The 22,823-nt window shown below is 40.5% G+C and overlaps 2 protein-coding genes across 4 annotated transcripts; both read right to left on the bottom strand.

Annotated features, from left to right (window-relative positions):
- Positions 1-229: 229 nt before the first annotated feature.
- On the bottom strand, positions 230-7,846 carry pgp (phosphoglycolate phosphatase). The gene is made up of 2 exons (XM_061909049.1): positions 7,030-7,846; positions 230-3,022 (listed from the first exon to the last, which is right to left on the bottom strand). Exons 1-2 carry the CDS (start codon positions 7,622-7,624, stop codon positions 2,697-2,699), a joined length of 921 nt encoding a protein of 306 aa, XP_061765033.1. The 5' UTR covers positions 7,625-7,846; the 3' UTR covers positions 230-2,696.
- A 2,777-nt stretch (positions 7,847-10,623) lies between these two features.
- Positions 10,624-22,381, bottom strand: zdhhc4 (zinc finger DHHC-type palmitoyltransferase 4). 3 transcript variants are annotated; one of them, XM_061909046.1, is made up of 7 exons: positions 21,732-22,381; positions 21,561-21,634; positions 18,054-18,148; positions 17,860-17,985; positions 16,303-16,392; positions 13,458-13,702; positions 10,624-13,379 (listed from the first exon to the last, which is right to left on the bottom strand). In XM_061909046.1, the coding sequence occupies exons 1-7, from the start codon at positions 21,852-21,854 to the stop codon at positions 13,086-13,088; spliced, it is 1,047 nt and encodes a 348-aa protein (XP_061765030.1). In that variant the 5' UTR covers positions 21,855-22,381; the 3' UTR covers positions 10,624-13,085. The 3 variants fall into 3 exon arrangements, with proteins under 3 accessions (XP_061765030.1, XP_061765029.1, XP_061765031.1); XM_061909045.1 differs by having other exon boundaries at positions 18,054-18,232; positions 21,732-22,374; XM_061909047.1 differs by lacking the exon at positions 16,303-16,392 and having other exon boundaries at positions 18,054-18,232; positions 21,732-22,356.
- Positions 22,382-22,823: the final 442 nt, after the last annotated feature.

Genomic DNA, 22,823 nt, shown 5'->3' with positions numbered 1-22,823 from the left:
AATCGAAAAAAGGAATATATTATCAAATCGGGACCCCAAGAATCGATATTGAATCAAATCGTGGGACACCCAAAGATTCGCAGCCCTCGTATATATATATATATATATATACAAACCCCGTTTCCATATGAGTTGGGAATTTGTGTTAGATGTAAATCTAAACGAAATACAATGATTTGCAAATCCGTTTCAATCCATATTCAATTGAATGCACTACAAAGACAAGATATTTGATGTTCAAACTCATAAACTTTATTTTTTTTTTTTCAAATAATAATCAACTTAGAATTTCATTGCTGCAACATGTCAAAGTAGTTGGGAAAGGGCACGTTTACCACTGTGTTACATCACCTTTTTTTTAACAACACTCAATTAACCTTTGGGAACTAAGGAGACACATTTTTGAAGCTTTTCAGGTGGAATTCTTGCCCATTCTTTTTTTATGTGCAGCTTAAGTTGTTCAACAGTCCGGGGTCTCCGTTGTGGTATTTTAGGCTTCATACTGCGCCACACATTTTTAATGAGAGACAGGTCTGGACTACATGCAAGCCAGTCTAGTACCCACACTATTTTACTATGAAGCCACGCTGTTGTAACACGTGACTTGGCATTGTCTTGCTGAAATAAGCAGGGGCGCCCATGATAACGTCGCTTGGATGACAACATATGTTGCGCCAAAACCTGTATGTACCTTGGAACTACATGGAGTTCAGTTTTTATTCTTAACATGGGAACAAATTAGTATTAAAACATTTATAGATATCGGTTACAACAGTTGAAATTCTGGTATTGTGACAACCATTCTTTTCACACAGCTGATATCTCGCCTCTGATTGTGTGACTTCCTCCGCACATTGCATTGGTCCCGTTTATATAAAACGGTTACATGGGAAATTGCAGGTTTCATCTCCGTTACTAACAAAAATCCAGGTGCATACAGAATTTTGGTGCTGCTCCGAAATAAGAACTTGGCTACATTTCCCCTTTGTGTATTGCACACAGTTGGCAGCCAGGACAATAGACAAAGGCACACAAGCAGCCACAGCATGGAAGACATGTCTCAGCAGCAGAGAGGCGACATGCAACACCTGAGTGCATGAACGCGGAATGTGTCTTTATAAACACACAACCGGCAGAAAAACAAATCAAAATAGCATAGTAATTTTTATTAGGGGGAGAAGTGCATGTTGGCAATATGAGTGAGGGGATGGCCACGCGGTCACAAAGAATAATCACATCATCCCTTTCTGTTGTGATACATAACTTTCTACTGCATTATCCTGTCAGCTGACCGCACTCACATGACCAAATACCACATTGATACTGGCTTCCTTTAGTTGCTTAATCAGAGTGATGACATCCTAAGTATGTCTCTTGTTAGTAAAATACTGTCTGCTAATAATCAGGACAGTTTACACATTGAACACGGACACCATACCGAGAAATTAATTTAAAAACAAAATAACACACTATGAGGTTTCACTTATCTCTGCAAAAAAATGTTCCTTTACAAAAATTAATTTTAATATTTGGAAATTAACAATACTATCTTCTTCCGCTTATCCGAAGTCGGGTCGTGGGGGCAGCAGCCTAAGCAGGGAAGACCAGACTTCTCTCTCTCCAGCTACTTTGTCCGTCTCTTCCCGGGGGATCATTAGGCGTTACCAGGCCAGCTGGGAGACATAGTTTCTCCACCGTGCCCTGGGTCTTGACCGTGGTCTCCTACCTACAATAATATATTTCAATAATTAATCTGATATAAATACTTTTGCTGTAAGATACCATATGTGGTTAATTTCACTGTAAAGGGCTACAAAGAAATATATTACTGTATTGTTCGGACCATAGGGCGGACCAGATTATAAGGGCGCATTAAAACGGTCATAATATGATTTTATTTTCTACATTTAAAACGCTTCTTTTTGATCTACCTAACACGTAATAGTGGTCAAAATGTTGCATGGATTATGTTTTACCTTTTACCTATCCTTATAAACATAATACCAATATGTTGAAACACAGTACGTATGATTACGCTATCTGCTTTCCATCAAGTGGTGCGGCTTCGGAGCTTACCAAAGTCGTACTAAAACATTTTGACACATTTTTGAGCTACAAGTGTAATGTTCCACAATCTCAATGAAGCATCAAAGTTCAGGTGTTGTTTGCTTACGGGTACTTGCTTGTGTCATTTATTGAACAGATGTCAGTCAACCTGCAGTCCACACGTATCTCTTATGTGTGACTGCCACCCACTGGCCGCACGTATCATTACACCATCTATCAAATAAAAATGCTTCGAGGTCGGTAAGCACAACCAGAATTAATGGCTACATTAGGTGCACCGGGTTATAGGTCGCACTGCCGATTTTTGAGAAAATGAAAGGATTTTAAGTGCACCTTATAGTCCAAAAAATACAGTAATTTATTCTATAAATAATACCTTTCTTTTGTTATTTGTCCCTCACATATTTGTAGGACGTGGAAATATAAATAAATCTAAAGATAACTATGTTATTTTAATACTGGTACTTATTTAATTCTTGCTCATTTGATCCATGATGGCCCAGTTGAACATGATTTAGTTTTTGTGTCCTCTAAACACACCACAAAAGCATGGTAGTCATAGGGATGATAATATGGAAGACTATCATCAGATTAGCTAATTTCCTGGGCGGCATGAGTCCAGGGTGGTCTCATCCCTGCAGGGCTGGAAGAAGGTCTGCGATGCTCTCCACGTAATAATCCGGCACCATCCCCTGCTTCTCCGCGCAGCCGCTCTTCTGAATGGCTTCCACCTCGGCCACCGTACTGACCCCGGTGAGGGTGAGGAGGGTTTTCAGGCCACAGTTGGAGCCCAACATGATGTCCGTGTCCAGGCGATCGCCCACCATCAGGCAGCGGCCGGGGTCTACGCCGAATTTAGAAGCCACACAGTCAAACATGAAGCGGTTGGGTTTGCCCACTGTGGCGGCCTGGCGCTGGGCTGCGGTCTCGACAGCTTGCAGCAGGCATCCAGTTCCTGCGGCAGGAAGATGAACCATGGTTGAGAATTTGGTTGATTGTGTGCAACAGATTAATCTGTTGACATGCACTAATTGTCTATGACCAGCAGGACCACTCTTCAATAAATCTATACTAGTTTGTGGTCTACAGTCAAAACCACATGCATGCAGACCTCCATACGGGCAGAGTTTAGTCACCAGAACAACAAACAGGAGTTCAGAACAGTACAGATACAATGAAAACATTAACTCTGTGTGGGCAACTATTGTTTTTGTTTTTTTATATAGGAGAAACTCCATTTTACATTGGTATATTATTGTTGCAAGTGCAACTTTTTAAAGCAATTACTTTTCTCAGACCTCAGATTGACTAATTTATAGTTTCAGGAAATACACATGACAGCCTGTAAACTGCCCATTTTCTATACACCAATATATTTTTTAAAACGCTGTTCACGCACTAGGGAAATAATAATTACCGTTATAATAAACAGCGATAAACTTCCCAAAGATTAGTTATAATAATAATAATGGATTAGATTTATATGGCGCTTTTCTATCAACTAGATACTCAAAGCGCTCACAGAGAAGAAAGAACCCCTAACTCATTGACTCCACATTCACACTCGGTGGTGGTAAACTACATTTGTAGCCATAGCTGCCCTGGCCGCGGGGTAGACTGACGGAAGCGTGGCTGCCAATTTGTGCATACGGCCCCTCCGACCACCACCTATCATTCTTTCACCAGTGTGAGCGGCACAGGGGGCAAGGGTAAAGTGTCTTGCCCAAGGACACAACGGCAGTGATTTGGATGGCAAGAGGCGGGAAGCAAACCTGCAACACTCAAGTTTCTGGCACGGCTTCTCTACCCACCACAGCAATTTGAATTTGTATAACGGACGACGTGATATAAATAAAATTTAAAAAAAGGAATTTCTATCAAAAATTCAAATGTTTGTAGACCCGTGATTGATTACTTCACTTTGAAAACCTACTGTAGCTCAAATGCTTACATGAATACAAAATACATGAACGTCTTTCCCCAAAACAAACACACATTTTGCCTTTGACATTAAACACCCATAAACATATTCAAACAAATGAATATATACATGTAAAAATTAAACTAATAATAGAACAATACATTTATTTTTTTTTCTGCCAAGAAAAGTATATAGTGTGTGTGTCTTGCGTATCCATCCATCCGCTTTTCCCTTTATTTTGTATTCATTTATTTGTTTTGTTATAAGTAAAACTTGGTAAAAATATTTCAGTGTGTATAAGTACGTTTTAGACACATTCAACAATACCGTGACGATGATAACAATCGTCAAAATTTTGGTCACAATAACCAAAATATAACATTTTCATATTGTAACATCCATCCATTTTCTACCGCGTGTCCATTTTGAGGTTGCAGGGGGTGCTGGAGCCAATCCCAGACGCACTCGGGCAGAACGCGGGGAAAACCCTGGACAAGTCACCATCTTGGCATATTCTTCTTACAAAAGAAATTGGGTATGTGCGAGCAATTGAGAAAATGTGTTTCGTAAAATAAAAAAAGTGCAAAGTTTGAATTGTGTTCTGCTAACAGCAACTGAGGGTAACTTATATTGATGGATACAGAGTAATATCCCACCATATACAGTGGTAAGTACTGTATATTCATTATCATACTGTACAATGTTCATGTTACTCATTTACGTACTATTTACTCTTTATCTTTTTATATATTATTAACTTGGATATTGTTACACGTCCTGAACACACTTATCAACGTTTGCTCCTTTGTTTATTTAAAGAAACTATCTACTCTCTCCACAACTACACTTTTTCATTAATTTAGTTATTCTTCTTCTATATTTGTGCAGAGGTGCTCACAATTATATTTGTTGTCCTGCTTTGCAACTTCACACAGTGAAACACATCACAGCTTGAGCTGCTTTATTCACAAATACCAGTTTTAAAGTAGATGGCGAAATATCAAGTGGTTGGGGCGGGACAAAACACGACTTGTCGCAATAGCAGCATGGTTTTCTGTGCTTGTTTCACAAGCTTTTGAAAAGGTTGCAAGGCAAATAGGAGACAATAATTCTGTCTCTGTAACAGGGTTGTCAAACTCGCTTTCATAGGCCACATTGCAAATATGGCTGCCACTTGTAACACTAAATGTATATGAATGTACAGGAAATAGCCTCCATACACAATTTGCAAAAGCAACTGTTTTTGATTATTACATTTTTTACATACAGTAATAATGGATAACTTGCTTTGAAATTATAAGTCAAGTTGACAAACAGATATTTAGGTAGTAATTTTTAATAACCATAAACAAATGCTTGGAGTATCTACAAAACCCAAAACCAGTGAAGTTGGCACGTTGTGTAATTCTCGAATAAAAACAGAATACAATGATTTGCAAATCCTTTTCAACTTATATTCAAGTGAATAGACTGCAAAGACAAGATATTTAATGTTCGAACTGAGAAACATTTTTTTTTTTTGCAAATAATCATTAACTTAGAATTTAATGGCAGCAACACATTGCAAAAAGATTTGCACAGGAGCATTTTTACCACCGTGTTACATGGCCTTTCCTTTTAACAACACAGTAGGTGTTCGGGAACTGAGGAGACCAATTGTTGAAGATTTTGAGGTGGAATTCTTTCCATTCTTGCTTGATGTGCCGCTTAAGTTGTTCAACAGTCCAGAGTCTCCGTTGTCGTATTTTAGGCTTCATATTGCACCACACATTTTCAATGGAAGACAGGTCTGGACTACAGGCAGACCAGTCTAGTAGCTGCGCTCTTTTACTATGAAGCCTCACTGTTTTAACGCATGGCTTGGCATTGTCTTGCTGAAATAAACAGGGGCGTCCATGATAATGTTGCTTGGATGGCATTAATGGTGCCTTCACAGATGTGTAAGTTACCCATGCATTGGGCACTAATACACTCTCATGCAATCACGGATGCTGACTTTGGAACTTTGCGCCTATAACAAGCCATCCATCCATTTTCTACTGCTTATTCCCTCTTTGCTACAATCGGGCGGGGGGCGGTGTACACCCTGGACAGGTCGCCACCTCATCGCAGGGCCAACACTGATAGACGGACAACTTTCACACAGTAGGGCCAATTTAGTGTTGCCAATCAACCTATCCCCAGGTGCATGTCTTTGGAAGTGGGAGGAAGCCGGAGTACCTGGAGGGAACCCACGCATTCACGGGGGAATATATTCACCATTAATTAGTTGCTTATTAACATGCAAATTAGTAACATATTGGCTCTTAACTAGTCATTATTAAGTACTTATTAATTTCTTATTCGGCATGGGCTTATTATAACCCGAACCCTAACCAAATAACTCTAAATGAAGTCTTTGTTACTTAGAATATGTTCCCCATACTAAAGTGGTACCAAAAACATACAACTTTGTCTTTAAAGGAGGGTTCGGTTAATAATAATAATGGATTAGATTTATATCACGCTTTTCTATTGTTAAATAATCAAAGCGCTCACAGAGAAGTGGGAGCCCATCATTCATTCACACCTGGTGGTGGTAAGCTACATCTGTAGCCACAGTTGCCATGGGATAGACTGATGGAAGCGTGGCTGCCAGTTTGCGCCTACGGCCCCTCCGACCACCACCAATCATTCATTCATCATTCATTCACCAGTGTGAGCGGCACCGGGGGCAAAGGGTGAAGGACACAACGGCAGCCAATAGGTGGGAAGCGAACCTGCAACCCTCAGGTTTCTGGCAAGGCACCTCTACCCACTACGCCATGCCGCCCCCTATGCCGCATATGGTGGGGTTCGGTACTACCAACAAGATTAAGAACCACTGATCTAGTCTATTTATACCTGCATTGTCCTTTCCATCCTTGCACTTTCCATCATTGTAACTGAGCTACTGTGTTGAACAATTTCCCTTGTGGATCATTAAAGTTTGTCTTAGTCTAAGTCTAAAAGCACTTTTACTTTCAAACTTGAGGATCATGCATTGGGTTGGTTCTCCCTACCTGGGACAGCGGTGCCCCCCTCCAGAGGCAGCCTGGAATCCCTGTTTGTTCCCACAAACAAACACTGCGACCTGGTGATGTACTGCAAGGCTCGGTTGAGCTTCATGTAGCTGAAATGTTCATCAAAACCCACCAACACAGCCTTCACCTCCGGGTCCAGCGCCACCCTGGCCCAGTCGGTCTGCTTCCCGGAGATGTGGTCAGGTCCCAGGCCGGTCTGCTGGATCCCCACCGCCTCCAGCTCCTGCTTCATGGCGTCGCTGCCGACGAGGTAGACTTTCCCCTGCAGCTTGCACACCGTCTGCAGGTACACGGCGGAGCAGTACGCCGTCCCGAAAACCTCGTCCTCGCTCACGTCGAAGCCCAGCGTGGACATTTTGTCCACGTACATCTTCCTCGTCTTGGTGCTGTTGTTGGTGACGAAGAAGACTCTCTTGCCATGTTGCTTGAGTAGTTTGACCACCTGCGGGGCTCCGGGGATGGCCTTGTCCCCCCGCCAGATGACACCGTCGCAGTCGAACAGGACGCAGTCCACCGAGTCCACCACTTGTCGGACCAACTGTCCGCTCAGTGGCGCGCATTTAGACCCGGACATATTATAAACACGCTATCTATTTTGTGGTCACGTTCGTAAAAGTTGCGTTTCCTACCGGGAAATATGTCCAAAACCTCCTTGTGACCGAAACGCTAAGTTACATGTATAACGTCCATGTGTAAAAATAGCTTTGACCAAATAAACTCTGACCTTCCGAGTCGAGTCAACTCGACTTCCGCACCGGTTTAGAGGGACGACGAACAAAACCGGAAGTCCCGCCCATTTCCGGTGAAGCTCCGTTTTTCCACGCCCAACGCTCTGTTGTTATTCCGTATTCCCTTGAATTGCCGCAGGGCATAAATATATAGTATGCGCCTGCTTTTAATTAGTGCCGGGTCAAACTCGCTTCCTAATATAATTAGTGCATGCTTAGTATTACCGCCTGGTCAAAGTCGTGACACTTCCCCTGTCATCATTTTCAAAATAGGATGAGGTTTATTTCAATGCCGGTCATTTGAAATCACATAAAGGGAAAAAGATTGAAAGCTATTCAGTAGGATTTAAGGTCCAAGCTTACATCACACTCAATTTTTTATTGCATACCTTTGGTAAGTGCCGGCGTGAGAAGAGGTTTTAAATTAATTAGCGCCCCAGCGGCAATTCATATGTTTAATCGTGTAATAGCTGCAGAAAATAATAACAATTCTAGACAAACATTGTACTTTTATTAGTGGTATTATTTTCTTCTAAAGTTATCTTTATTGACTCTTATAAAAATATAACGCACACACTAGGGGTGCGGGAAAAAATCGATTCGAATACGAATCGAAACGAATACGTTGTGCGATTAAGAATCGATTCAAAATTTTTTTTAAATCGATTTTTTTTGTGTGATTTAAAAAAATTTTTTTTTATTTATTTAAATTTTTTTTTTTTTTTTTTAATCAATCCAACAAACCTTCGCGGTGGCAGAGGGGTTAGTGCGTCTGCCTCACAATACGAAGGTCCTGCAATCCTGGGTTCAAATCCAGGCTCGGGATCTTTCTGTGTGGAGTTTGCATGTTCTCCCCGTGAATGCGTGGGTTCCCTCCGGGTACTCCGGCTTCCTCCCACCTCCAAAGACATGCACCTGGGGATTGGTTGATTGGCAACACTAAAAATTGGCCCTAGTGTGTGAATGTAAGTGTGAATGTTGTCTGTCTATCTGTGTTGGCCCTGCGATGAGGTGGCGACTTGTCCAGGGTGTACCCCGCCTTCCGCCCGATTGTAGCTGAGATAGGCGCCAGCGCCCCCCGTGACCCCAAAAGGGAATAAGCGGTAGAAAATCGGAATGGATGGAATCCAACAAACCACTTCACAGCAATACCATAACAATGCAATCCAATTCCAAAACCAAACCTGACCCAGCAACACTCAGAACTGCAATATACATATACCATCCATCCATTTTCTACCGCTTATTCCCTTTTTTGGGGTCGCTGGCGCCTATCTCAGCTACAATCGAGCGGAAGGCGGAGTACACCCTGTACAAGTCTCCACCTCATCGCAGGGCCAACACAGATAGAGAGACAACATTAACACTCACATTCACACACTAGGGCCAATTTAGTGTTGCCAATCAATCTACATATACATACATATATATTATATATACATATAGAATCGAGAAAGAGCCATCAATCTGTCAATCCTTTCCATGTCCGGAGGACGGCGTGGCGAAGTTGGTGAAATGGCTGTGCCAGTAATTTGAAGGTTACCGGTTCAATCCCCACCTTCTACCATCTTAGTCGCGTCCGTTGTGTCCTTGGGCAAGACACTTCACCCTTGCTCCTGATGGGTCCTGGTGAGCGCCTTGCATGGCAGCTCCCGCCGTCAGTGTGTGAATGTGTGTGTGAATGGGCGAATGTGGAAATACTGTCAAAGCGCTTTGGGCTCCTTAAAAAGGGGTAGAAAAGCACTATACAAGTACAACCCATTTACCATTTATTCATCCCACATGAGAAAAATGATGTGGTTGCAGTGCAGATGCAGATTCCAAAAAGTCTTCAAAATGAGATAAAAAAAACAAAAAAAACAAGAGGGAAACATCAAACACACAAAGGACATAAAGGACACAAAAGACATTAAACAAACACAGAGCTGATGCAGCCAGCTTCCACTTCAGCAGAGCCATTTCTACATACAGTAAAGCTATAAAAGTAAAACACAACAAAGGAAAAAAAAAAAACGATACATTTTATATATTGCGCACATATGATTGCAAATGCATAAAAAATAATCAGTACATTTTAACAAGAATAAACAGTATATTGTGGTGGCCCCTATGGGGGGCATGGCCACAGACAGAACGGACCCAACAATAAGTCCCTCCACGGTACTCCAGTGTGACAGAGAGCCAGCAGCTGGCCTTTGGAACAAACACGGCCATGGCCAAAAGGCTCCTCCGAGGGAGATACAAAAGTCCACAAAAAGCAGCACCCTGAAGCGCCACAGCCTTGTTGCACAGTCCCAAAGGGGCCTAAACTAAGACCATCCATCATATTTCACAGGAGCAATGGTTGCATTATTTTTCTAAACAAATTTAAATAAAACAAACAATCAACAGTAGAAAGTTAACTTACAGTTCTAAACATACTTTGCATTTTTTTTAAATTAATTTTATCTCTACCACAACATTATTACTCTCCCCGACAGCATCCATCGCAATAAGTTATTTACAAGAGGAGATCATTTAGCAATTTTTAGAACAGCCAAAAACTGTTTTTTTTATTGATTGCATTTGTGGGTAAGAGTCTCTTGCAAGATCACAGCTGATGTGGTGCAGGCTCACTATGATAAGTGTCCGTGTAATGACCACTAATGAATGACTTGTGTTTATTGTTTTTCTGCGTTTTGGTGTTTAGTTGCTGCCCAGCGTTCTTATTTTTCATTCCACTTCCTATTTGTCTCCACTCTCAGCCACTTTACCTCTACCTTAGAGCTGTTTTCCCCACCTGTTTCCTGATTAGCTCCTCACTGTCACAGGACAATCTTCACGGATGCAGAGACGAGAGGCGGCGTGCAAGTAAAATATTTTAATAATGAAAAAATAAGCTAGCACCAGCGTGGAAAAAACAAAATTCCACGGGTGAGTGAAAAAACTAACAAAAACAAACAGACAGGAACCAAGGCGGAGGAATCCAAAACTTGCAAGTGTAGAGGAACAAGGACCACCGGCTACAACATTACATGTACAGGTCTATCTGACAGCTGATGTTGGCAGGGACAACCAGGGAAAGGTGTGTCTCCTGTCTCAGCTGTTTAATTGCCTTAATGCAAAATACCATGTAAACATATTTTAATCCAACAAAGTTGTTTTTTTGCAATACATTCTGCGTGGTATTTTGCCTAAATAAAGACATTTTTACTGTGTAGCCACACAGTCGACACACCTCCTGACCTATACAGTGTTACAGAATAAAAAATAAAAAACATAAGAAAATCAACTATTGTTAAATTGTGTTTTTTCATTTACAGTAGGGAAGGAATTCATACGGCCACATTCCTGTGTGGATCTCGGGTGAGAGGAAGATTGTATGAGGAGATATATATGATGGGAAGCGTCACTCTGCACAGTAACTTAACGCTATGGTCAAATTTGGAATTGCCACAAAACACATTTTAGGGTATTCATCACTATACTGCTATTTGGCGGCTAAAGTTGAAAGTGCAACCACCTGCCTCAAATGTGTCACATTTCACATGTCAGGTAAACCGTGACGAATATGAATCCCCTTCCTATTATATGAGCTTCATGTTGCGTCGGAAAAAATTACTTTTCGTGAGCGTTGCATGGTCTAAAGCAGGGGTGTCAAACTCAAATACAGAGTGGACCAAAATGTAAAATGGAACTAAGCCGCGGGCCAAAGTTGAACAAATGAATCTTTTAAGAGGGATCCAAAAAAGTTGTGCATTGAATATTGAACAAGCAAGGCTTATATGACTTTATAGTGACATGCAAAGTCGAGTTTCAAATTATTTATCCAGCCATCCATTTTTTACCGCTTGTCCCTTCTGGGGGCGCTGCAGCCTATCTCAGCTGCATTCGGGCGGAAGGCAGCGTACACCCTGGACAAGTCGCCACCTGATCACAGGGCCAACACAGATAGAGAGACAACATGTGCACTAGGGCCAATTTAGTGTTTCCAATCAACCTATCAATAATGATTTAAAAATATCAATGGCATATCAAAATTTAAATAAAAATTGGAGGGGGTGAGGGCAGGTTTGGTGGTACCGGGGGTGTATATTATAGCATCCCGGAAGTTAGTGCTGCAAGGGGTTCTGGGTATTACGTGTGTTACGGTGCAGAGGTTCTCCCGAAATATGTTCGTCATTCTTGTTTGGTGTGGCTTCACAGTGTGGCGCATATTTGTAACAGTGTTAAAGTTGTTTATACGGCCACCCCCAGTGTGACCTGTATGGCTGGTGACCAAGTATGCGTTGCATTCATTCGTGTGTGTTAAAGCTGCAGATAATATGTGACTGGGCCGGCACATTGTTTCTATGGCGGAAAAGCGGACATGACAACAGGTTGTAGCCAGCTCTAATCTTAATTTGATATAACCTCAAGGGCCAAATGAAATCACATGGCAAGCCAAATTTGGCCCACGGGCCAGAGTTTGACACCCATGGTCTAAATTGTGGGTAGGAACAATAACCTTTACCACATAAAATGTTTCTTTAAGTACCAACTTTTGTGTAGGTTTTTTTGGATCCCTCTTAAAAGATTCATTTGTTCAACTTTGGCCCGCGGCTTAGTTCCATTTTACATTTTGGTCCACTCTGTATTTGAGTTTGACACCCCTGCTTTAGACCATGCGACGCTCACGAAAAGTAATTTTTTCCGACGCAACATGAAGCTCATATAATAGGAAGGGGATTCATATTTGTCACGGTTTACCTGACATGTGAAATGTGACACATTTGAGGGAGGTGGTTGCACTATCAACAGCTGACACAACGCTTTTTCCCATAAGGCGGTTGATAACTTTGATCGGACTATTATCACATGTTGCAACTTTATTTGGCTCTGTGCTGGGTTACCAAGCAGCCTTAGTAAAATAAAAATAAAACTTAAAATGCAGAGAGATGTAGTCACCGACCTGTTTTTAATCGTACTAAAAATGAGACAGTATGAAAAACGGTGCATTTTTAGTGAACATTTCAAAACAAAGGATCTCTTTGTCATGAGTACTATTACAGTATTAGTTGTATTGTGCAGTTGAAGACAGTGCCATAATCCTGTATTATCAATGCTTTTGGTCTCATTAAGGAAGAAACTATGGGATCCGGTTGATAGTGAGGCTGTCATTCAAATTGCAATAAATGACACACAAATGTCATATAATGGCTATTATTATTTGTTGAATTTTAACCATGCCATTTATTGGTCAAACAAATGTTTTACATAGAAAATGTCAGAAATAAAGTTTATTGTCTCAGTAGCAGTCCTGAATCAGGGATGCAACCTGACAGGCTACTAAGTGTGTTTTTTCCGGAAAGGTTGTCGAGGAAAAAAAATCTCCCCCAAATTTCGGAGTAAGCCTCTGCTGTAGAAGTACTTTCTCGACGGCGCTGTGCCACACAGGTGGTCTGCTGTCGAAGTCGGGCGGCAGTGATGACAAGAGAAACCTCGACTTTTGTACCATTCGTTGGACGTCTGATTGACGAGGACCAAAAAGGAATGGAACAGGGCATAACCGGCCAGCAGGAAGAAGACAAAGACCACAAATCCCAGCATGAAGATGATTCGGGGGAAGGTCAGGAACAGATGCTGGAAGGTAAAAGAGGAAATACATATGTAGCGCTTGATGACATATTTTTCCGAAATGTATTGCAAAACAGAACTCACCTGTATGACAAATACAGGCCCAGCTGGCTGCTGCTGGCCGTGCTCGTCTATATAACTGGCCCTCAGCAGCCCTGAACGCAACACGGCGTGAAGCAACATGTCGACTGTCAGGAGTGAAATGTCACCCGCCATGGCACAGACGCTGAACAAGTACAACATGAAGTATCGTGTGTTCTGGCCACCGATGCAGTTGTTCACCCAGATGCAATGGTGGTCGAAACGCCGGACACACCTGTTGCACACACCTGAAATACACACCACACTTCTTTTTGGGGATGTTATCATCAATCAGAATTGGTAGATTTGATCGCCATTGCCGATTGACACCTTTTAATGCCGATTACAAACGATGATCCCTTCTGGCTGACAGTATTTATTTTCAGTCCCCTGGCTGACATACGCCATGAACAGTGTGGAGCCGCTCCCCTGAGCTTATAATAATCGATAAACAGCATTTCTTTGTATTTTAAAGGGGAACTGCACTTTTTTTTTTTGCCTATCGTTCCAAGTCATTATGAAAGACAGGAAGACAAAAGGTCTTTGTTTTTTTTCGCTTTATAACATATATTCATTGTCTTGTTCTAGGGGACTAGTAATGCAGCTAATTAATTCTACCTCTAACTCACTTTAAAAATGCATTCAAAAACAACACTTAATTTACTTTTCGTAACCCGTATAACCAACCTGTAGCAACATTGTTATTGTAAGAGCGGACACTGAGGAACTATTTTTCTATCATAGTAATACATCGGCATGCTTCGGTATGAGCTGTAAAAGCTAACTACTGCAAGAGATAAGCTAGCTTCTACAACAACACAAAACGTGTTTTGAGTTTGTAATGCACAACACAATGCGATACCACACTAATTTGTACTGACTGAAAAACATGAACAATCATGTTACAGTATCTGTAAAGTATTAGCCCATATTTCATATTTTGTTTGTACACAGCTGAGTTAGCTAGACAGTGTATGTACAGTAGTTGTAACAACACGCATGGTGTGCTGCGTTTATCATGATCGATATTAAAGTGACACACTCGATGGACAGTTGTTCGTCTGGTCTAGCTACCTGTTGATTTTGGGTAAGCAATCCACTTATGTCGAAATAGCTTGGCTCCAAGTTCCATATTTATAGCGTCAAAATCGCTTTCATCCCCCTCTCCCGGCTTGCGTCTGCTCCAATGTCTCACTTTTCCTTCGTGCTCGCTTCTATTAGCAGCAGTATATATAGATGAAAAAATATAAGGTTGTGAATCCTCATTTTTGCTAAAATAGTCGTCTTCATTGTCTGTTACCAAGTCTGCCATGATTATAACACACTCGCGTTTGTTTCCAGAAGTAGGAACACACATTTTATTCTCAAAGTCAGAAGTGCGCTGCTATGGAAACAAAAATCAATGCGCGGAGGAAATCCGTCCCGGAAATGATTAAAATGATCAAACACGTTAAATATTGTACATAGTACATATTGTTATGAATGTGAATGTTGTCTTTCTATCTGTGTTGGCCCTGCGGTGAGGTGGCGACTTGTCCAGGGTGTACCCCGCCCGAATGCAGCTGAGATAAGCTCCAGCACTACCCGCAACCCCGAAAGGACAAGCGGTAGAAAATGGATGGATGTGTCTGTTACTACCAGTACATTTTATATCGACTTACACTGTGTATATAAAACAGAAGAAGGGTTTTGAAGTTGTTTTAGAGGGCTTTAAAGGCTACAGCGGTGACTCCCATTAGCCGCATCTTTCCAGCGTTTATCATCTTTAAAATCGTAAAAAAAGAAAGACGTGTGTTCTTTTCCCTCATAACGATTGTGAATGATAGGCAACATTTGAAAAGAAAGTGCAGTTCCCCTTTAAGTATCATTATCGAGTATCACTGGAGGACAAAGCAAAACATGTTAAACAACGGGAGTAAGCCAGGAGCTAATAGCTAAGTTAAACCGCTGAGCTAGCAATAAAGTACTAGTAGAATGGAAAATCAAGTTGCTTCTATATTGAAAATATTATCATATATATCTGATTTAAGGCACCGAAGGACTTCCACAGTTTGCGAGTAAATAGATATGATCAAAATAGTATCAATTTCACAGAGATTCCAGAGATAATGCGCAATCCAGTCAAGTGATCCACAACGTAGAGATGGGAACCACAGGTCCTTTCCCCATCAACAACAGTGCAAAACATGCAGACTTTATGAAAGCCAACAACGATTACTTGGGGAAAATTATGATCCTGGACCTCAAATTTTTGAGCCCTAAGATAAAAAGGATGATCAATAGGTTTTAGAAAGCCGACTGCTACCCGGATGCAGCTTTAGTGAAACACTAGAGAACCATGTTGCAGTATTGTGAAATGCTAAACAAACTACAAACATAATATAATGATCCCTCACTGTACAATGTCTGCTCTAACTGCAATAACGACTGATAGGATGTTCATATCTTCCTGTTTAAAATTAAATATTCATCATAATCCACAGGAAGGGTTAAAAGGGAAAGTTGCTGCCTACAGAGGCCGTCTTTGGTTGTTGTGTCTTAGTCACCACCCCCGTGTATAAATTCAATGTCACAGATGAACAACTTCTGGATTCATGCCTAAATCCAGATAAGAGGCATGATTTATTATCTAGAACAGGGGTGCCCACACTTCTTCTGCAGGCGAGCTACTTTTCAATTGACCAAGTCGAGGGGATCTACCTCATTCATATATATCATTTATATTTTTTTATTTATGAAACATACATTTTTGTTAACATATTAAAGGTTTTTAATGATAATGCAATAATGTTTAACACATATACAGTCCTTTCTTTCATGAAGACAAGAATATAAATTGGAGTATTACCTGATTCTGATGACTTGCATTGACTGGAATCCAACAGAAGTGCGGACAATGTCGGCATTTTCAAATGGAGGAGAACAAAAGTCCTCCTTTCTGAAAGTGGTTGGTTTTTGGTCAGCTTCCGTATTGGTTTTTATACACTTTACAAGAAATCCATTAGCTCTGTAGCTTGCTAGCTTGTGCACGCCAGCTTTCTGAGACTCTTATTTTGTTAGCGCAGGCAAGAGGAAGCAGCGAATGTGTTGAAATAAAAAGTGTTTCCCGCCTTCCTGTCTATCACATTTTCTTAATATTGAGCTCGCAGCAGCCAGTGTCATCTCACAAGACCCTCAGGAGTCGAGAATGTCAATCAAGTGACGAGTCACTTAAAAGTCACTTAAAAATTAGCGATCATCAATCAGATCGATGATCGCTCATTTTTAGGTCTATTATTTTAAATGCCTGGCTGGCGATCGACTAACACACCCTCCGCGATCGACCGGTAGCTCGCGATCGACGTAACGGGCACCCCTGATCTAGAATAATTTTGACGAGCCGGGACGCAATGTCTGCGATGAGGTGGTGACTTGTTCAGGATGTATCCCGCCTACCGCCTGAATGCAGCTAAAATAGGCTCCATTAACCACTGTGACCCCAAAATGGACAAGTGGTAGAAAAATGGATGGATGGAGACACAATGCAGCAGCAGCAGCAGAACACCGGCCGGCTCACAGTACAACAGCATAAGCTAGTTACCTCTCTGTTATAATTGCGGCGTTAAAAAATTGTTTTTGTCAGCATTAGTGCATATAATAACAATATTGCTAATATTTGGTTAATATTTAGGTCACGATATGTAAATAGAGTATTGTTGGCGGGTTTTCACCCGAGACCCAGAGAGGGACAAGCGGTAAAAAATGGATGGATGTATGGATATTGAGAGGGATTTGTGGGCGGAATAGGCATACCCAATGGCTCAACTGTTAGCAGACGTTTTATTAATTTACTTTTTTAAAACAATTATGAAGTTGTCTTCATTTTTAAATCATTAAGCCATGATTTTACCACTCCGGCCCACATATATTTATCTCCATGCGACCCCGGAGCTAAACTGAGTTTGACACCCCTGTTATAAACGCTAATGCAGACTAACTACTGTATGTATAGCGGCGCTGTGACCAAGAACTTATGTGCACATGCTTAAAATTATCATAATATGTAAATATTAAGTGTTATTATAAATGCGCACATTTACTTACATCATGTATAGAAAACCTTAATGGAGGTGTTTGGATGTTTTTTTTTACGGGCTTTATTGGGGGATTAGCACGGCTTCTATAGGCTTCATTGTAAGCAGACTTTTGATAACATATATTGACTATATAGAATGCATAAAAAAAATACTTTCATAATGATTGTGAATGTGAGGCAACATTCTAAAAAAAAGTGCAGTTCCCCTTTAAATAAATAATTTCTCAATGCTGGGGCAATGAATCAGAAGTGATAAGGTACTTTGTAAAGGGAAACAAGTACAGAGATAAACCGACAAAGAATAGAAAGACTTCCAGACCAAGAACTTACTACAGTGTTTGGAGCGGGCAGGTTTGATAAGCTTACAGGTGGGGCACGTGACGCCCGGGTGAAACAGCCTCTTGTCGTATGGATACAAGTACAACTGGCTGGATACATTCCTCATGGTCACGGTGCCTGTCAGAATAAAACAACAAAATATAACCGCAGACATTCTTGATGTGCCCTCATTTCCACTAAATGACCTGGATCTTTTTTGATGCAGAGGTAGAAGAAGACAGTTTTCGCAGTGAGCAGGATGTAAGGTACAGACAGGCTTGTCAGAGTGGTGTCCATATCTCTGCAAAAACCAAAAACTTCGTAGGTGAACTCTGCATACACAGCAGCCTCGAGCAGGATCTGCAGGTAGATGAACGTGTTGTTCCTGCAGTCACACAAACAATAATTAAAACAGAAAATAAAGGAGCATCATTTGCCTTTCTATCCCACTTGTTAAAGGGGGACTGCACTTTTTTTTTTAAATTGTGCCCATTAATTACAATCATAATATGAGACAAAAACACACGTCTTTCCCTTTTCCGTGTATTTTGAATAGCGAACAACTGCTAGTACGAGGCAGCTAACTCTACTACGCCTATAAAGTGTCTGAAAAAATGCCAACAGCGCTACATTTACATGATACGACCTGCATATTAACCAAGCTGTAGAAACATTGTAATTATAAGAACACAGAGGAACGACTTTTCATGATACATTGCCTCGCTTACACTGCTCCTCCAACCACTAGCGAGTAGCCAGCGACTAGCTACTAGTTAGCTTGAGCTGCTATTAACGTTAGTTGCAACCCACTTAAAATAAAGCTGTTGTATTGCCTCTAAGTTAAAGTTAATATTAAATTATAAAGCAGAACCTTTGGCATTGCTTAACATGGTCAAAACTCTGTAAATATCATGTTATCAGAATGTCAGTGGAAGCATTTAAGTCCCATCTTAAAACTCATTTGTATACACTAGCCTTTAAATAAACCCCCCTTTTAGACCAGTTGATCTGCAGTCTCTTTTCTGCTCTGCCTCCCTCTCCTGCTTGGAGAGGTTATTAGGTGACCACAGATGAGACGCTAGCTGTTCAAAGTCGGGACCCGGGGTGGACCACTTATCTGTGCATCAGTTGATGACGTCTCTCCACTATGGACTGGACTCTCACACTATTAACTAAATTTACTCGACATCCATTGCACCGGTGGCGGTTCCCTCCAAAGTTTCTTATTGTATCCCATTGGGTTGAGTTTTTTCTTGCCCTGATGTGGGATCTGAGCCAAAGGGGACAGGTGTAGACAACATTGGATACACTTGTCCACCGACACTAAAAGTATACAGCGAAGGAGAAAAACTATATTATGTTGCTTTCATTTTGACAATACAGTGTCCATCAGCTGCTGTGACAGAGTTAATGAGATGAGGAAACACACTGTCACTCCTGTTTTTTTTGTCGGTGTTGGCCAAACTTTTGAACTGAACCACAAGGGGCATTAGAGAAGAACACATCTTGTTTATTAGACTATCTTCATTAGCCAAACTGCTTTGTGTTTTATTTAAATTTCAAAAAGTAAACGCCATGTTTTCTTTTGTTTTTTTTTCATGTCACAAAGGTATTACTTTAAAAACCATTTGACACATAATTTTGTTAACGTTTTATTGTGTATAGTTAATTTCTATACGACATATTTGTGCTCAAACTCTTAATGGATCAGTCCCAATACATCACCTACATGTACATAACTTTTTTTTTTAAAATACTTCCCTCTATCAAAAGGTAAACATAGAGATAAAGGCATCATGAAATGACAAGTTTATATTAATAATCAATTAAAAAAACGGTATGCATGCAAGCTTTGGAGGCCCTGCCTGGAATGAAAAAAATGTTTGCCTTGGTGCCCTTCTCACCCGCCTTGGTGCCCTAAAATATGAGCTTGATTGATTGAAACTTTTATTGGTAGATTGCACAGTACAGTACATATTCCGTACAATTGACCACTAAATGGTAACACACCCGAATACATTTTTCCACTTGTTTAAGTCGGGGTCCACATTAACCAATTCATGGTAAAAAATATATACTATCAGCATAATACAGTCATCACACAAGTTAATCATCAGAGTATATACATTGAATTATTTACATTATTTACAATCCAGGGGTTTGAATGTGGAGGGGGTTATGTTTCCTAGCTATCAGCACTTTAGTCATCAACAAATTATATAAGGGTTCACCAACCTTTTTGAAACCAAGAGCTACTTCTTGGGTACTGATTAATGCGAACGGCTACCAGTTTGATACACACTTAAATAAATTGCCAGAAATAGCCAATTTGCTCAATTTACCTTTGACTATATTTTATTATTAATAATATTTATCTTTGTGGAAACACTGATCTTCTTAATGATTTCTCAGAATAAATATATATAGAAACAGATAAATATCAATACGCAACACTTTATTTTTATATTTTCTCTAAGTGCACCTTTTTCCAAATGGAACATTTTGAAATAATCACATCTAAGACAGTCTTGTGAAATCACAATATCCAATTTTAACTTGCGAGCCACAAACATTTTTTAACAAATCATGAATTACTTTGCATCATGCTTGTACAAATAATAACTCATGTAAAATACAAAAGTAAACTCCAAATTTCTAAATAAATCACGTCACACTTTGAACTGGACACCAAATCTGTTATCTGTTTCTTTGTCAGTTAGTGGGAAGACTGGCATTGCTGTTAACTAGTGTGTTGTACTCTGGTGTGTAACTTGACACTGCAACTCTGAGTGAGTCTTGCAGATGTGCATCAGTGAGGCGGGTTCTGTGTTTGTTCTTGATGAAGTTCATGTCAGAAAAGGCTGATTCACAAAGATAAGTTGAACCAAACAGGCTTGCAACCTTCATAGCTGCTGCGCATACACCACTGTACTTTTCTGTGTCAACAAGGCACCAAACGTTTGGTGCAGCCTGGTGGGCTTTAAATTTTAAATTGTCAGGAAAGAAGAAGAAGGAATTTAAAAGGTAAAAGGGTATATTTGTTTAAAAATCCAAAAATCATTATTAAGGTTGTATTTTTTCTCTAAAATTGTCTTTCTGAAAGTTATAAGAAGCAAAGTAAAAAAATAAATGAATTTATTTAAACAAGTGAAGACCAAGTCTTTAAAATATTTTCTTGGATTTTCAAATTCTATTTGAGTTTTGTCTCTCTTATAATTAAAAATCTCGAGCAAAGCGAGACCAGCTTGCTAGTAAATAAATAAAATAGAAAAAATAGAGGCAGCTCACTGGTAAGTGCTGCTATTTGAGCTATTTTTAGAACAGGCCAGCGGGCTACTCATCTGGTTCTTATGGGCTACCTGGTGCCCGCGGGCACCGCGTCAGTGAGAAATGGCTCTCCTTTAAGGCAACACTTGCCTTGACCTTAAAAAGTTACAATTTGAGGCCTGGAGATGTGTTTTCATGTCTCACATAAGGATTGTGAATGATGGACAAAATAAAGTGCAGTTCCCTTTGAAGTAAGGGTCATCACAACAAGTGATCATTTTTAGTCAGGGAGTTTTCAGTACGATGCAGTGCATCTTAGCACCGTTAGAAAATACAAACACAATTAAAGCTGAGCATTGTTCCCTTTGTAAATGCAGAATTATTGTTGGATCGCTCTAATGTGTGAATATACGTTGAATCTATGTGAAAACCTTATTTTGGCCTACCTTTGATGAAATAATGTGTGCATTGTCCATTGTGAAAACCGCTGGAGCCATTTTGGAGTAATTGGTGCAAAAACCTGTTAGGGCAAAACATGCATCGCAGAGGTCAGGTTTGCATTTGATGATGTCACAATTAGTCCACCAGCATTCTCCAACAAAATACGCCTTTCTTACCTTTATTGTGCAGCTGAGGAAAATATTCAAAGGACTTTGCTTCTGTCCGGAATATTTGCAGACGAGGACGATGCACGTCAGCACCAAAGCAACGTAGATGGCAAACAAAGTGAGGAAATCCATGTCTCAGGGCAGGACTTGCAAGAAACAACAGGTGTCGCGACGCAGTGGTAGTTCCCACTAATATGCATTTTCTTCCAACATGGAGCACAGATACATAATAAAAAAAACGAACTATCAAACCGTCACACGGAAATAAGAAGTAAAAGTTGACAAGAGTATGCTACTTGTTCGCGGACCGGACGGACCTAATATTCTTTCTGCCTGCACGTCATGAATCTATTTATTCTCTAAAATCAAACATACATATTAATAACTCTCACGTTGACATGTATATGACGCTTTTGAACGCAGCGACGTTGTAATCTGTTTCACTTTTACTATATGCTACTACTTCCTGTAAACAAGGCTACACTTCCTTAGCATCAGTGTGGCTAACCCCGGAGTTAACAGCTAACGCCTACCCCCCACCCACCCATAAACACATCCACTGAAGCGTGGACTTCTTAATTGATCTGGCAGTGGAAATACTAATAAGCTTGTCTGTTTGCAAACGATTTTTTTTTTTTAAACCGTATGTTAACAAAACTCAGTGCCGTTCTGTTTTGCAGTCTACTGATGTTATATTGCCACCTACAGGTAAAACATTTGCCTGCACCTATTACAAATCGTATAAGGCAGGGGTGTCAAACTCATTTGAAATCGGGGGCCACATGAAGAAAAATCTACTCCCAAATGGGCCGGACTGGTAAAATCACGGCACGATAACTTAAAAATAAAGACGAATTCAGATTGTTTTCTTTGTTTAAAAAATACAACAAGCACATTCTGAAAATGTACAAATCATAATGTTGTTGGGTTTGTTTTAAACATACATGTTGCAGTCAGGGGCGCCGCTAGGGATTTTGGGCCCCATGAAAATAATCTTTACAGGGCCCCCAGCACATAATTTCATATATTTTCATCATCATTAGGGGCCTCTCTGGGCCCCCCTCCATCATGGGCCCCTAGAATCCGTCTCCTTTACCCCCC

This window comes from Nerophis ophidion, linkage group LG08 (assembly GCF_033978795.1).
Source record: "Nerophis ophidion isolate RoL-2023_Sa linkage group LG08, RoL_Noph_v1.0, whole genome shotgun sequence".
Lineage (NCBI taxonomy): Eukaryota > Metazoa > Chordata > Actinopteri > Syngnathiformes > Syngnathidae > Nerophis > Nerophis ophidion.
The sequence above is the reverse complement of the archived record's forward strand: the minus strand, read 5'-3'. Positions and strand labels throughout refer to the sequence as shown.

Excerpts from the sequence above, each read along its gene's own strand:
- pgp (XM_061909049.1), bottom strand. The coding sequence starts at position 7,624 with ATGTCCGGGTCTAAATGCGCGCCACTGAGCGGACAGTTGGTCCGACAA. Across the intron at positions 3,023-7,029 it reads GGGGGGCACCGCTGTCCCAG|GAACTGGATGCCTGCTGCAA; the intron begins GTAGGGAGAACC and ends TTCCTGCCGCAG.
- zdhhc4 (XM_061909045.1), bottom strand. The coding sequence starts at position 21,854 with ATGGATTTCCTCACTTTGTTTGCCATCTACGTTGCTTTGGTGCTGACG. Across the intron at positions 16,393-17,859 it reads TGCCCGCTCCAAACACTGTA|AAAGGAGGACTTTTGTTCTC; the intron begins GTAAGTTCTTGG and ends AACCACTTTCAG. Across the intron at positions 13,380-13,457 it reads GGCCTGTATTTGTCATACAG|CATCTGTTCCTGACCTTCCC; the intron begins GTGAGTTCTGTT and ends TTTACCTTCCAG.